Source organism: Oreochromis aureus, linkage group 11, assembly GCF_013358895.1.
Source record: "Oreochromis aureus strain Israel breed Guangdong linkage group 11, ZZ_aureus, whole genome shotgun sequence".
NCBI classification, from domain to species: domain Eukaryota; kingdom Metazoa; phylum Chordata; class Actinopteri; order Cichliformes; family Cichlidae; genus Oreochromis; species Oreochromis aureus.
In genome coordinates, this window is record NC_052952.1 from 34,757,131 (window position 1) to 34,773,775 (window position 16,645).

General features: G+C 39.6%; 1 protein-coding gene across 3 annotated transcripts; it reads left to right on the forward strand.

Moving 5' to 3' along the window:
• Positions 1-561: 561 nt before the first annotated feature.
• Positions 562-12,429, forward strand: LOC116315394 (protein rapunzel-like). Of its 3 annotated transcripts, none has more exons than XM_039619335.1 (3): positions 637-709; positions 8,900-8,964; positions 9,084-12,429. In XM_039619335.1, exon 3 carries the CDS (start codon positions 9,106-9,108, stop codon positions 10,279-10,281), a length of 1,176 nt encoding a protein of 391 aa, XP_039475269.1. In that variant the 5' UTR covers positions 637-709; positions 8,900-8,964; positions 9,084-9,105; the 3' UTR covers positions 10,282-12,429. The 3 variants fall into 3 exon arrangements, with proteins under 3 accessions (XP_031589539.1, XP_039475269.1, XP_031589536.1); XM_031733676.2 differs by lacking the exon at positions 637-709 and adding an exon at positions 4,744-4,877; XM_031733679.2 differs by lacking the exons at positions 8,900-8,964; positions 9,084-12,429 and adding an exon at positions 2,144-4,543 and having other exon boundaries at positions 562-709.
• The last annotated feature ends 4,216 nt before the right edge of the window (positions 12,430-16,645 follow it).

A 16,645-nucleotide genomic window follows, 5' to 3' on the forward strand; every position in this document is an offset into this window, starting at 1 on the left:
GGGCAAATGTCATCCTGATTTGTAAAGCTTGACTCCACAGAGCACTAACTTTCTATTGCTAATAATCAGATTTAAAGCAAAGTAGGTCAACATTTATAAGATCACCTAGAAGTCTAACTAACTTGCTGTGGATCCCGACTTGCTGCGAGAACAGAGAGCTCACTTTGGTTCTCAAGCATGCAGCGTCTCACATAAGTTGGGGGAGCCGGTGCAGTGGCCATGGCAACCTTGTTCGAGCCACAACAAGAGGGGTTTTGTGCTGGTGGGCCACGTAGTTGAGCCCTACTGTGACTGGCCTCCTTTTTAGTCTCTTTCACACTGCCTTTGTCTATCTGTCTCTCTTTCTCTTGCATGTGTACTCATGCACACACACACACACAAACCAGTATTTTTATTTTTTTTATCTGTTCCCAGGGTGCTTGGTGTCCCTGCATAGGGGAGTGTTTACAGGATGTTATCTGTGTCAGCGCTGGTCTCTCATCCCTCTGAGTGGGTTTTTTTATGGAATGCTGGAACAGGATAGAGGAGTTGCAAAGGGGGAGTGACAAGAGCCCAGACAGAGAGAGAGAGAGAGAGAGAGAGAGAGAGAGAGAGAGAGAGAGAGAGAGAGAGAGAGACTATATATATATCCTAAGGAGGCTGGTGCTCACAGGCACAGCTGGACTACTGGATAACTGGACTGCAGCCCATTGGATATTTAACTAAAAAGGTGAGTTTTTTTTTTCATTCTTTTCTAATTATTTGTTCAGAATCTTCATCATTTATTATTATTTTAAAGAAAGAAAGGAAGAAAGAGAAACTCATTGCCTATATCTATATAAGCATTTACACTTTTCATTTCATGGTCTCAACATTAAATGAAAAATTTAACTGGAATGCCACAGGTAGAGTGAATCTTTCAGAGGATGTGGGCACTTGAAAAACCACATCCTAAGTGCGACAGAGCCGTTAAGTCTCCGTCGCACTTAGAGGAGAAACCGGAGTTTGATCAAGTGCCTGTGTGGGACTCGCCTTTTTCCCTCTCTCAAGAGAAGTTATTACCAAGCACTAACTAAGATAATTATTCAGTAAATACTTACTCCCCGTTTTTGTTTTCCTTCATTAGAATGGAATTTAAATCCGTTATTTAATTCCAAATTAAAATTTTGAAAAGTTAATTTTTGTTGTTTGTCATTTGATTCTCATAGAAATGTGCAAAAAATCTGATGGTATGTTACCAAATGAAGTAAATCTAATTAGCACAGTGATAGGAAAGGCTGTAAAATGACACCACTGATCTCATCACTGCAGCAGTCACTGGTGAGCTGATAAAGTGTTGTTACATATAAACTTGTATTTTTGTGATTTTTTTTAAACAAAAGTAAACCCTCAAAAATATTATATCTGGGTGTGTTCAATTAAACTGAGGCTGTAATGAGGAGGGAAATGTGGTTGTATTAGTGAACAAGTGCACTGGTGGAGGATTTTCTTCTCTCAGTCTTGGGTGTGCCTTTTTCTGAGCTCCAGGGAACCAGAAATGAGTTAGCTCATCTCTTTTGGGTATTTTACATAGAAAAGTATAGAATCATCATCGAAGTAAATCCCCTTTTTTACCCATGTTGTGAACATCTGTGTTTGCTTTGGTTCTTGGCTATTGTTAGAGAAGTAAAAATGACATCCCAAAAGGCCAGCACTGCAGTGTTGCACAATATGTCCACGTCATAATTCATGAGTACACATACCATATTTGACATCTGTTCTGTTTTACCATCCATGAGGACTAGTTTGTGTACTTAATTTTTTTTTTGGGACCTGTGTCAATGCCACCAGGACTTAAAAACGAGTCCCTGTCATTAACTCATGCTCTGAGGGCGCGGCCTGAAACTGGATGCCTACATGTGCTGACATGACCTGCTGTTTGCTTTTATTGTAGAGTTTGTTTGTCGGGAACATGTTCTTAGAGAACCTATTCCTGAGACTGCAAACACTCTCCTACACAGGGGCACCATGCATGCTGAGAAAGGATTGAAAAAAGACAGAGAGAGACTTCATGTTACTTACATTTTCTAAAATAAAGAAAAAGCTGAGCCGTATTTTATTTGAAATGCTAAAAAGTCTCAAATTAATGAACTTCACAAGGGTTTCGTGTTTCTTCTCCTTTCAGGCACCAGCAAAGCCTTTGGAAATCCTATTAGATTAGTTACTGTGAAACATATAGTTCAAAGATGAACAGTGTGGCAGACTGGCTCGTGAACAACAGGGACAAGATAGAGAAAGGTGTGGAGATCATGGGGCAAGCCTCTGAGGTGCTAGCTGCCACTGTGGGCCAGCTACACCCCGTCTTGGAGGCCGTGTTCGTGGCCTCAGCCGAGCTGCTCAGCAACCCAGACAGCAAAGAGGCTCGCTACTTAACCCAACAATTTGAGATGGTGAACCAGAAACTTGAAGGAATCCAAGATGAGATTGATAAGCTTGCCCTGGAGCTGCAGAGAACGTCGTTGAACAAGCAAAACTTTGATCGAGAGGCACAGATGATCAGTCAGTATGAGAAGTTTCAGGTCTTTGTCAACGCCAAGCCAAAGTTCAAGGAAAAGAAGATGGAGAAATTCATCAGCCATTATGAGAGCACCGATATGGATTTAAACTTGGATGCCCTTTACAATGCTGTCACTGGGGAGAACACCTCAGGAGACCCTATGCTGGAAACTGTAGTTAATACAGAGCAGAGAAGCAGAAGGGCAGTGGAGGACTTCTGCGCTCGACTGAAGAAGCTTTTTGTGGTTGGCATTATTGCTGTCATGGGTTATGCTGCCCTCAAGGAAGGAGGAGTTGGGGAGGAGATGGTGAAGAAGTGGCAAGGACGAATGGAGGAAGTGGAAAAGCGAATGAAAGCAGCTGTGGATGACTGTACAGAGAACTTTGCCACACAAGCCAAGGTGGACATAGAGCATCTAGTTCAGGAGAACCCAGGCACCGTCGACCAGAACTTCACCAACACCATCTTGGATGCGCTTGCTAAGAAATACGACTGGGTGAACTGGTCCATCAGGGCCTTCAATGACCGGGAGCGCATTTTCTTTTTTAACTGGCTAGCTGGAAAGAAGTACCATGGAAGTGGAGGAGCCAACTGGTTTGACCTTTTGACCAAGAACAAGATCAAGATTGTGGTGTCTTTCTGTGTCAACCCGAAGCCTATTAACAAGAGTCAGATCCAGGAGAAGATTGAGCAGGAGAAGTTGAAGGGGAACATGATGGCAGTTGCTCTGTCTTTGAACAAAAGCTTCCCCAACTGCCTGGTCCATGCTGTCAGCCATTACAAGGCAGTGGTGCAGTCCACCAACTTCCAAGACGATTGTTACTACTTTGGAAAACACAAACGAGCGTACCTGTGCATTCATCCTGAATAGGCCCATGAAAAATGTAATGTGTACCTTCGTATTGATGAATTTATGAATGTCTTTATCAGAGACTTGAAAATATCTCCATTCAATATAGAAATGTATTCCTAAATCTTGCCTCTGTTGATGTGTAATCAGCTCTGTCTGGGTTTTGCTATGTGACCCATTGTCTAATGCAACAATTTATATTCTTATACATACATTATGTGTAGCTTTGAGGTTAGAAAATTCAGAGCCAGATGTGTCCATGCCAGCTTTGTCTTAGCATTAGGGTTGTGAATCTGTTCCCACTGAATATTAGCCTGCTAAGGGTGGATGACTGAGCAATATCTGTTTGTGAGCTTTCAGAGATTTTAAAATTATATGTGAAAATCTACCCTTGGAAAATGCTAGCTTTGGATGTTCTGAAGAAGATGACATTCTTGACTATCAAAACTGGGTTTGGATGGGATTATTAGTCAGCGACTTGGTTCTGAAGTAAAAAAATATTAAAGAGGTGTTCAACAATTAAAAGAATAGTTCTACATTTGGGGGAAATGTGCATATTTGCTTGCTTGGCCTTCGATTTCTATATTAAAAATCGAAAGAGAAATCCGTCCATTTATTTTCTTCTGCTTATCCCTTGGGCCTACCTCCACTGTCACAGGTGAGGGCCAAGGTAACATGGATCACCACTATATCGGACAGAGATGTATTCATACTGAGAACCATTTAGAGTCACAATTACGTGTACTTTGGAAGGAAGCCAAAGCACTCATGAAGGCTTTAAGAATGATTTAAGTTCACATTAGAATAGTAGAGCTCGTCTAATCTCAACAAAACAATCAAACAAACAAAAAATAACCGCTTAAAAAAATTCAGGTGCCCTGTTATAAAAAGATAAGATAGCCTTTATTAGTCCCACAGGTGGGAAATTTGTTTTGTTTTGTAATCAGTAAAGCTTTTCAAAATGTAAAGGAAATGTGTCATAAAGAATGAGTCAGAGTGCACAAATGACTAATACTGTGGTAGACAGTGTAATTAATATTACCCACTCTGCAAATAAAAGCCTATTTTTAAAAAATCAAATATTTTGCTGTGTTTGGTGCTGTGTGGGAAACCTTTCACATACGATTAAACGGTATGCGTGTTTTACTTTCATTCTTAATAAACTAAAATTACGGATATTTTGTCATCCTTTGTTATCGTCGTTACTCTCTTATTTAAAGGCTCGTGTTGAGTTCAAACGAACTCAGTCAGATTAGCTCTTTAACGGTTATAATGCTGTAATAACATGCCTTTGTTTATTAGATGGGTGGAGGCCGATCTGTATACAATATCAACAACAGTCTATTATGCTCACAACTGATTTTCCCTCCACCACCCAGGATTTTTTTTTCTTTTTTCTTGTACTTCTTGTGGGTTTGACTGGGTGTGCCTGCTCTCTGTAACATGAGAGCCACATGACCAATAGGAAGGCAAACAGTCTGGAAGTTAGAGTTCTTCCGCAAACTTTATGAGGTGAGTCCGTTTCTCTTGAAAATGTTTCATAGTGGACAGGCACATTTTAACTGCGTGTGAGCAGAGACATTATAAGGGTCATGTGGCGGTAGTGTGAGTGCTGATATGTGGAGGATCGATTCAGCTTAATCGACTTCATGCCACTCTCGTTACATAATCGAGCTGTTTTTTTTTAAATCCGCTTTTTGTTCACTGCTGTTAAAAGTCCTCATATATTTTGTTAACGCGGGTTGTTTTAATAAAGCGGAGTGGGTGATTAGACGAATCTGCAAAATTTAATGCAGTTCAGGCAAAACTTTAATGGGCGTTGGTTGCCAGATCTGGTGCCACCGCTTTACTTTTTCCAGGAAGTGCTTGTTTTTTTGAATCCACTGACGCGGCTGCGCTGTAACGCAAACCTAATCTGTGGTGTGAAGCTGCTATGTTTGTTTGTTTCTCTGCCCATCGGATGTAAAACGATACAATTACATTGTACAACCCTCGCGCGCGGACTGATCGATACTTCATCCATTAAGAGAGCGCATTTAACAGAGCGTTAAGTTTTTTCCCTGCTCAGTGGTCAGACTGAGTGGTCAGCTGTCAGATGGAGGGTTTTTTCGACTGTCCAGATGAAGCTGGCACTAAAGTCAGTGCAGATAGCGCATGCGCGTTGTGTGTTTCTTGCCACTGCACAGATCCTCATATAAATGTGCCATTAGCATATCGCAGTGTTTAAATTCTGCACAGTAATAATAGATGAGAGGAAAACCGTCACCCTGGCTGATATTTTTATTATATTGCTCTTTGAGACTGCATCAACGCATAAGCAGCATATTATTGGTCAGTTCAGTCCTGAGCTGACAGAGCTAAAGGTTACGCCTCTCCAGTGGGTCACACACAACTGAAGGTCATCATAATATTAATGTAATACAAAAAAGATGAAGACACTTTTATAATGTTTGCTGATTTGTAGAATATACTGTGTTTACCCTCCTCTTTGGTCTTTGAGTACTTAAAAAGGCAAATTCATGTTTGTATAACTCTGAACAACTTAAAGATACCTGAAATGTAACTAAAGACCCCAAAAATCACAGAAATCATTTTGCATTTTCTTTAGATTTTTAATGTAAAAGCTTGATCTGAAAAGCTCTGGAGTTAGAAAATATACTGGTCAAATAGGAGCAGCAGAAGAATGACTAAAACAGCATCTGAATGGCTGGGTAAAGTTGCATTTAAAAAAAACTAAGACGGAAACACAGTAATAAGAAAAGTACATTTTATATGGTATAGTACTGCATACATGGGGATGTACAGGCTGTCCACAGACTGCGGTGTGCATCTCTGTTATGTGAGCTGCAGCAGCTCTTTGTCTATGAAAATGTGATTTCTTTAAGCACTTTTATGTTTGAAGCATCTGTGTGGAGGTGTTTCATGCACTCAGACTGCAGTTACAAAACCCACGAGACCCCCAGAAGGAGCGAAACCGAGAGATACCATCAGTGGAAACATTTTTTATGCTTAAATCAAATGAGATGCAGTAACTGGAAATGCTCTAACCTCCTGCTGGAATTTCCTACTTTGCTGTTTTTCTTAATTTTTAGAACAAAATTGCACAAATATAACATCCTACATATGTTATATTTGAGAAACAGCCAAGTGAACAGCCTTCAAGTTTCCTCTTTGCTGTCTGGGTTGCTGAACATATAATATCCTTTATATCACTTTTTTTGTTGAAGAGGTTTGTGTTTGTTTATTCACAGGTGTGGGACTTTGAGGATAGAGTTCTTGTGGAGAGTTAGATGAAATTAATCATATTTCTCCATTAAATATGAAGCAGCTGATTAGCTTAGTTTGTCATAAAGAGTGGTAAACAACATGTCTGGCCCTTTCCCAAAGAATTCTTGGCCGGGAGCAGTGACTTTGACTCCAGGCCAAAATGTAGCCAATAAAACATAGCTAGACCCCAAATTCTTTTGCGCTTAAGTTTTTGTATAAACTAATCAAACAAGATGAACATTTACTGGGCACTTTATTAAGTACAAGGGTAAAAATCTAATGCAATCAAGTGCAACAGCTTTCCCCTCAAATAAAGATTCAATGTGTTCAGTATTTTGCTGACATTGTCAAAAAGGCAATATGTCTTTTTTTATATATTACTTAGGTTATAGTCAGTGACGATTACATTTAAGTTTCTTTCATTTCCACCACCCATTGTGCTGGTTATAACGTTGTTTTATTGCGAGAGGATAGCTTCTTATCTGCATCCTGCCAAGAAAAAAGTAGGTGTGTTTTCAAAAAAGGCCAAACTATTCCTTTAATCTATGTTCAGATTTGCTAAAATCTGATCACCTGCCTAGACATCCTTCGTGCTGGTGTCTGATAGCTGCAGAGGTGTGAGATGTGTCAGCCTGAGAAATGGGTGCTATCTTCTGCAGTTTAGCCACATAAACCCCCCTGGGACAGACTTGACCTCAGCAGATAGATAAATGAGCTGACAGATTATTTTCCATTGTCTTGTTGCCGTGGTAACTTGCTGAGATTCACTGGAAAACGCACCCTCACCCAGCAAGTTTAACCTCTTTACGCTTAATCACTTCCCACGCCTGCTGCTCTGATATCGACTGAGGAGAAACAGCACTGCTGCTTCTCACTCAGCTCCAAATGAAACATGCCATGTGAACAAGACCAGAAACTTGAACTGAAGAGTGTGACGGCAGATTCTTTACCGAGAGCTGCAAAATAAACAGTCATAGGGACCTGTTTTTTTTTTTTTCCACACAAATGAAAGTTTCTTCCAAAATTGCACATTTCCAGATTTGCACAAAGGACATGTCTGAACATGCCCAGGAAATCAGTTAGTGTTGCTCTTGCTGTGAGTCCTGGAATTTGGAAATGTTGTTCAGACTAAGACTTTCCAAGTTCAACAGGGATCCGGTTTTTAGGGTGAAATGAAGGGAAAAAACCTTTTTGCCCTGCATATCAATAAATGCCCAGCATGCTTTAATTTGTGGAAGGGTTATTGCCATCTTGAATTTAACCCTTTACTTTTACTTCTTGCTTGCTATTTTCTTTTTTAGTATTATTACAAAAATTCTTGATTAGATTTAGGAAAAGATCACTGCTTCGATAACATTTGTCCTGCATGTAGAAAAGTGAAGCCCATCCAATATATGAGACTAAGGGATTCTTTACAAGCCCTCATATGTATGTCATGACTTGTTTCACGTCTATAAACCCAGAGCATCGTGCACACAAGCAAAAGAGCACCTTATGTTTGTCGGTTAGCAGCTTTGGTGCTATGGCCATTTTTGATGCTTTGAAAATGACAGACTTTCCTTTCCTTTTTCCTTTCATTCAGCTTTTATGGGAACTGATCTGTTGCCAGAAGCTCATGAACTGTCCTGACTTCACGTGTTACACTTTTAGACACTTCCTGATAATTTTGGCCTTGAGTTTTCAGTTTTTCCAGACATGTTTTCAGTCTTTATGTTAAGCTAAGTTGCTGGCTACAGCTTCATTATAATGTTGAATCTATTTTATAATTTAACCCTTTGCAAAAAAGGCAACAAAATAATGGATTTCAAACTCTTTCTTAGGCATTTAATTTTACTTTTAACTTGGAAAACAGCCCATTGAACAGTGTGAATTAAAGGGGAGATAGTTGCATTTAACAGTCCAAGTACATAATTTAGTTCCACATGCTTTTATTCTCTGCAAGTTTGCCATGGTAAGCATGTGAGCTCTGTGTTTCTCGGTTAGGCTTGGCTTGGCGTGGCTTGAAACCAGTTAGTGCTCCTCCATGTTATCTTTGCATAATAGTTACTCTGTTGAGGAATAGCTGTTTAAGTTGAATGTAAATGTAAATGTTGAGCAGATACAATTTAGCTCCCAGCGGTTAACATACGAATAACATGCAGCAGTTCAGCCCATACCAGTCCTCCGTCATTACTGAACTCTCTTGGCATTGTTGAGTCATTGCTCATTGGGTGTGACCAGCAGCCAGCACTGAAGCTCACTTGGCTGTTTCTCTCTTTCCTTATCAGTGTTTGCTGCGTAGTAAGAAGCACAAGGCCTACAGTCCACAGTCCAACAACACTGGAACAGAGCTGTAAGTAGAGTTAGAAGACCAAAAACTGACCCCTCAATCTGTGTTTTACTTTGACTGTTGTTAATATTACAAGAGGATCAGTTCTGACTGTTTCTAAGAATGTGAATGTTTTTCTTCAGTCTGAGAGAGACGTCAGCAAAGATGGCAAATCCACTACAGAAGCTTGTGTCTGAGAAAAAGGACATGGTGGAGACAGTGATGGAAGTGTTTGAGCAAGGAGCTGAAGTGGTGGCCAGCATCGCCGGTGACCTCTTCCCCGTCTTCTCCATCGCAGCCCCGATTGTCAAGCTGGCTCTGGACAACGTGGAGAGCAAAGAGGCTGCATTCATGAAGGAGCAGTTTCAGAAGGTCAGAGATCGGCTGGATGTAGTGTCTGAGGAGCTTCAGCGGATCAACGAGGAGATCAAGAAGAGCGGAGTGGATTCTACGTACTTCCCCGTTGAGGAAAACATTACTAATCAGTTCAGGAAGTACATGGACATCCTCAACGCCAAACCGAAGTTCAGGGAAGTGAAGAAGAAGCTCTTCCTGGAGCATTTCGCCAAGACCGGAGGCGACAAAAATATTAACACCCTATACAACGTTGTGATGGGAGAAAGTTTCTCTGGGGAACCTTTGCTCGAGATCATCCTTAACTATGAGGAGAAAAATCGCCGGGTGATGGAAGACTTTTGCGCCCGTCTGAAGAAGCTCTTCTGCATTGCGCTCATTGCACTGCTGGGCCACGCTGCTCTGAAAGGATATGATGAGGAGGACGATCTTCTAAAAGAGTGGGGTGAGAAGATGAAGGCTGTCCAGAGTAAAATGAACGCTGTCATTGAAGACTGCATTGTCAGCTTCCCTAAACAAGCTGAAGAAGACTCCCGACGACTGGTGAGAGATCAGCAAGATTTAACCAACCAACAGCTAGCTGATGCTATGATAGAGAAGCTAAAGAAGAAGTACGACTGGGTGGGCTGGTCTGTGCGTATATTTAAATCTCCTTCAGGCCTGTTTGTCAACAAGAGGGATTTCCAATGCGCAACGGGAAAGAACCGCTTCCAAGTGCCTTCATCGGATGAGAAACTGAACGTGTGGGTGTCCTACAGCTCCTCGCCTGAGCCTGTGGACAAGAGCCACATCCAACAGCTGATCCAGTCTCAGAAGAAACTCACAGTGGTTGGGGTCGCTGAGTTCCTGTTCGAGAAGTTACCCGGCGACTGTGTGGTTCACACAATCAAATCCACCAAAGACCTGGCCTGCTCGTGGAGCTTCGAAGATGAACTTCACTACTGGGAGGAGCACAAAAACTTCTACGTCTGCGTTCACTCAGCTTGATGTTTTAGACACTGAACAAAACTCCAAAAGTCACTCATGCTGCGTTTGTGTTTGTTTGTGTACCACATCATCATTTCTGCACAGATAATTGGTGCACCTTTGTTTAACCTTATTCTCATCTTGGGAGCTCCTCTGGGCAGTTATTTTGAAGCCCTTATCTAAATGAATAAGTACAAAGCCAGAATATTTACTTCAGTGGTCATTAGAAGATAAAAAGACGTTTCTTCCAAAAGAACGGTTAAAATGATTTGTTCTCAGCAGTTATACTTCTACGAATGAAAAGTTTGATAATGTTACAACTCATTTAATTGCTCAGTCTGGAGTGATGACACAATCAGTCTCTGTTCATCTCACCAGCACACTGAACAGACATTCTGCATATATAAAAGGAGCAGACATGTTTGCCTTTAAACAGTTACAGTGGTCATGAATATGGCTAATATGTTTCCCAGGTGTTGATTAGGGGCAAAACATCTGCAGTCTTTGCCATTAAGGAATTTCATAGACTTTCATAGATTTGTATTCAGGATTCTTGTAGCACCAGTGTCTGATATTAAACAGTATATGGCTTCCCAAACTGCACTTCCACAATCATTTTTTTTTATGCTGAAATGTTCTTTTTTCTGACATTCATCCACAGGAAGTTCACATAAACTAGACTGGAGAAAAGGCACAAAGAATTGTGAATACAAAAATACAGAGAAATGAAACATGGTGGTTGATCCACCCGTACCACTAACGAGCCGGTCAACAGCTGAAATGCAGCGGAGCATGATGTCCCACAGTTGAGGTTCTTGATTGTGCTTAAATTGTGTTGTTGGAGGCATATTTACTTGTTATCTAGTAAAGTTATAGGTGAGTGTTCCATTTTCCTTTTTTTTCTATTAACTCCAAGCATAACGATAATAGTTGTGGTATATGCGTCACCTAAAAAAGCTTAAAAGCTTTTTAAACATTATTTTGGGACAAAATCTCCAAACTCAAGAAGCATTTTCTCGCTTTCCCTTGACCACAGAAATGAATCCTGAGGCTCTCATCCTGTTCAGAGAGAAAGAGGGTTTCAAAATAACGGCCCAAACGTGCCTGAAGGCATTGCTAAGGTGGCTGCAGAGTAGTAAGACTTTTTCCAGCGTTGACCAAACACAGCTGTGCTTTGTTTCTTTCTCAAGACAGATACAAGTGCTCACCTCTTGGCTTACTTTGCATTAGTGTAAATTGTATCATTTTTTATGAAAGTTGTGGGTTTTAAAATTTTTACAGAAACTTTGCCAGGAGCTAATCAACTAATATTTTCCACTGTTATGAAATTTGGGAGGACGTGGTTGTTTCTTTGCAGCAGGACATGCTGGGGACTTTGTTGTTACGGTTCATCTGTCACAGAGAGATTGTGCTTGTGCTGGTGCTGATAAGTGCTGACGTCGCCCTGTTGAGGACATCTACACCAAAGCCTTTGAGAGAAAATGATTCCAGGCATTTAGAGAGACTGAAATGGAAACTATTCTTGTTCTCAGTTGGTGAAATAATAATAAATGTCTTCACTTGAAGCTGTACAGCACAGAGCACAAGAGCTCACAAAAGAAAAGGCCTCAGTTTTTATTCACACACCCTGTTACTGACATGCTGAGGTGCTGTTTTGTTTACTGACAGGTGCCTAAAATATTTTGCCTGTGAGTTTGTGCAACATAAACTGAAAGTTTGAATGTACTCAAAACCCGATCTTCACTTTTTTGAGGGTATAAACAGTTTTGGGTTTTTTTGTGGGATCAAACTTGGGTTTGGGATATGACATTAATTAATTTTATTTTAGATTTTAATACAGAAATTGTATAATCTGACTACTATATGGACTCTACTTTATAAGGACAGTAGCAGCTGCTCATAGTTTTCCACTATAACCAATCTGTGTTCCTTCTGTTTCTTTATTATTTTATGTTATTATATAAGTCTAATAAATTCTACTAATTATCAATAAAATTGTATGCAACACCGATTTGAATGTAAAAATGATTGACAGAAAATTCTTATGTTGCACATCTGTGTCATATTATTTCCATAAAGTGTTTTGGGGAAATTAGTGTCTCAGATTAAAATTTATGCACCAAAAGCACTGAATGTAATAAATCTTCCAAGTAAACATAATCACACATCTTTTCTTTGTTTATTTCATTAATTTATTGCAGTTGCAGTTTACGTGGTTGTTATAAGATCCAAACTGTTTCTAACTGGCAAATGTTGAAATCTGGGATCACTTTGGCTAATTGGTGTTAATTTCTACAAAATAATTCAGGACCTGATTTACTACTAAAACAAACAACATAATTTATTGACTCCAATGTTGTCAAGACATTTATTCATCAAAATATGTGTCTGTTACTCAAACTTTCTATATTTTTATTTAATGCTTTGCTGATTCTTGAGGCTGAAATCTCACAGAAAGTTCAAAAGTCAGCATCAGCAGCAGAGTGGCTCCAGCTGACACTGGTACTTCAGCAGTCATTCGTACTGCATTTGTTGTAAAAAAACAAAAAAAACAAAAAACAAAAACAAAACAAAAAACTTGAGCACTGAGGTATTTGTTTTGTACTTAAAAAAAAAATTCAACTTGATAAAGACATCGTCAAATTCAGTCACTAACTACGAAGATGTGAAACCAACATTTGATTGGTCCCAGGTATCCACAGAATGAAATGTGAAGCTGAAACACAATCACCAAAAACACCCTGATAAAAGTTACAGTTTTACCTCGTTCTAATCAAAAATGTAAATTATAGAATATTTATCAATCTTATCAAAAAGTCCATAAATACTGATCTTATAGAATCTGCTCTGAAGCTCCAGCTCTACTAATTTTAATGCAGAGACGAAGCCCTATTCATTAAATGTGATGATTAATTGGGTTATTAGGACCACCCAGTGATCTTGACCACTGCATTCTGGTATGAAATAATTTCATGACACTGGCCAATCCATCCGTTCATTTTCTTCCACATGGGGAGCTAGAGCCTATTCCAGCTACAAAAAACAGGAGACATCGTGGACAGGTTGCAAGTCTGTTGCAGGGCTAACATAGACAACCATTCACACAGGCGCAATTGAGAATCAACCTAACCCAACTAACTACATGTCTTTGGACTGTGGGAGGAAGCAGGAGTGCCTGGAAAGAACCCACACAGACATGGGGAGACACGGGAGAATACACCAGCTGGCCATCTGCTGACGTAACTAGCGCGCCACCGTGCTACCTGCACACCAGTCAAGATCTCAGGTAAGCAGCAGAGAGAGACCTGTTCAATTATCAAGAAAGAAGAAAAGAGGTAATATTACATAAAATTCTGCCCCATTGAGACTGAGCAAGGTACTTAACTCTCAGCTGTTCTGTGGCTATTTTACAGCTTAGAAAAAAAGGAAGGATATTATGGTTTTCTAGTTTGGAGACACCCAAAGTGCTCTGTAATTATGTGGTTGTGGCTTTTCTATCTTCGGCATATAAACACTCATGTCCCAGCAGTCCTGCAACACATTGCACTGTGGGTCAAGTGCCCCAAGCGAAATGAACAAGTGCAACAAAATTCCAGTGTGTCAACGAGATATTTATAGAGTTTAAAAAATAAATAAATAAAAATTAATGGAAACATAAGGAGTGTCACAATATATTCCAATGATGCTTTACGCTTATATTAATGGTTTAATTGAGGGCTGTTAGAAACATTTTAATATTTTATACCTGAAGAAGACCCAAACGCAGGGGACCAAAGACAGACGTCCAACATTAAAATCTTTAATCAGTAATGTGAAAGTCTTAGACATGCTTCACACAAAAATTAACAACTGGAAATTCAAGAAAAGACAAAAAATTATAACTAGAGAAAACGAGAAGGTGAGGAAAATGGTTTGGGGTGCTTGACTGAAATGAGTTTGAATACTATCTTGCAACTTGTAGGTAAATAACAGGTTTTATGCACCGGTGTCAATTAGTTTTGCTTAGCAAAGCCGAAAGCCGTGGAGAACTAAACAAAAACTAGGAGTAAAACTAATGTGAAGGTGAGAGATTTCAAAACAAAATGATCCAAGAAAACAGAGACCCAGAACCATAACCAAGTGGAAACTGCTGCTAAAAAATGAAGTGCCCACCAGTGTTGGTCAAGTTACTTGAAAAAAGTAATCAGTTACTAATTACTGATTACTTCCCCCAAAAAGTAATCCCGTTACTTTACTGATTACTTATTTTCAAAAGTAATTAATTACTTAGTTACTTTTTAAAAACACAATTTACAACCTGAATAGGTAATAAAGCGATAGATCCTTCAGCCCAATTCTACTTTTTCTGCATAATTCATCATACAAAATGTAATCAAATGGAAAAGTCTCTTTTTAAAACTTGTTTTATTAGTTTTAATCTTTTAACTTAAATTATATGCAACATTCTCTGACTGGAAGAAATTTGTTTAACATTTAAACCTATTTTCTGCACATTCCAGCACATAAAATAAAATATTTTTTTTGTGTTTACACTCACTCTTTCAAATAGATGCAAGTAAAACACAGCAGAAAATAAATAAAGTCAAAGACTAGTTGCTCTATTTTCACCTGTAAAGCAGGTTTAGGCGGAGGTTTGCCCTGGTGCAGGTGTGCCGCAGCGGTCAGTGGAAGAATCCGCGAGTTTCTCTGTGAATTTCCCATTACAGTCGTAGCGCACTCGCTGCTTGCTTGGAAGTTTAGGGTTTTTTCGCTGTAAAAGAAGTTTTCTTCCACGCACAACGGACACTAATGTTTTTGTCACTTTTATGGAATCAAACTCAAAATAAGGTCAGTACTTCCACGCTTTAAACGCTGCACGCTCATACTCTCTCCCGCACTCGATATATTATCCATTGTTGATCTGCACACAGCTGTTGTCACAAACGTCGCACTCGCTTACGTCACTGTCATGAGACATTCTCGCAAAAAACTCACGGTTTTAGTAACGCAGTAACGCAGCGTTCCTACGGGAAAGTAACGGTAATCTAATTACCGTTTTTGCAATGGTAATCCCTTACATTACTCGTTACTTGAAAAAAGTAATTGGATTACAGTAACGCGTTACTTCGTTACTGCCCATCTCTGGTGCCCACACAAGTCAGAAAACCTACAGTTCCTTTAATGTCCACTTGAGGTTGGCTCCAAAAGTGAGTCAGTCCCCCACAGACTCCAGTGTTAAACTGTTAAACTTTACAATAGAAATACAACTACCTTACAGGGGAACACCTCTGAAGAGAGCAGCTCTCATTAGAGGTGTAATCCACAATCTGGGACTCTCCACCAGCTGTTTTACAACTGAAGAAGCATCTTGGATGAAAGGAAAAATATCTACAAAAACCAAACAAGGTCCAGTTGCCTTCTTTTCAAGTTTTAAAGACTACTATTACCTGGATGACTGAGATCTTAACCAGACCCACTCTGAGAAGGTTATAATGATCTTTGCTCAAAATGATTAAAGCTCATAGAAAGATGAAACCTTTAGCAAGACCTTGTAAATTAGTTTGCTTAGTCTAGGTTGGGAACTTGTGGTCTGGTGTCTCAGTCCTGTCTGTATATGCATATACTCTTAATCAAGTTTACATTCAAGGTCATGAATTTAATACGAGCAAGCTTCAAGAAAACTCAAACAAAGAAACTGATGCAGCAAAATTGTACACAACACTGCCTGTAACTTGGATTTAAAGCTTATATGATAATAAAAAAAAGGTCATGGGAGAAAATCAGAAAGCAGAGAGAAAACTATAATTGCAGCAGGAACTTTATAATAAATTTGGAGGGCTCAGATTTTCTTTTGTTTGGCTCTGTTTACCAAATCCGACTTAAGTAGCAGACGGGGCCTGTTGTCTGGATACCTGTTTGCCAATGGAACAAGACTGAGACAGAAGGAGTTGAAACTTTCCCTCTGCTTCTTAGCAAACCAAATCTCTCTTAAGAGCTTTCCAAATTTCCACTGGCAATTGACTCTGTTACATCAGTGAGCTGAGACCTCACAGTCTGCTTCATCAGCAACTTAGACAGTAAAGCTTTGAGAAAATGAGCCTGAAAATGATCAACATGTGTAATACTGAAAGGTTGGCCTCTCAAAACAATAACATATCTCATTTTACGCTGACCTAGAAAACTTGTTAGCAAATAACCAACAGACTGCACTGAAGGAGCTAAAAGAAATATGACAACCATTGATATATGTGGCTGATTTAAAAACCATTTAGTACATTTGACAGAAATACAATAAAATCATCATGATGATTCTCATCCAGTGAATGCAAGCTTCACTCTTTGCTCTGTACTAACTACTACCTAACTACTGACTGAAATGTCTGGACCTTACAGATATGCTCAGTTA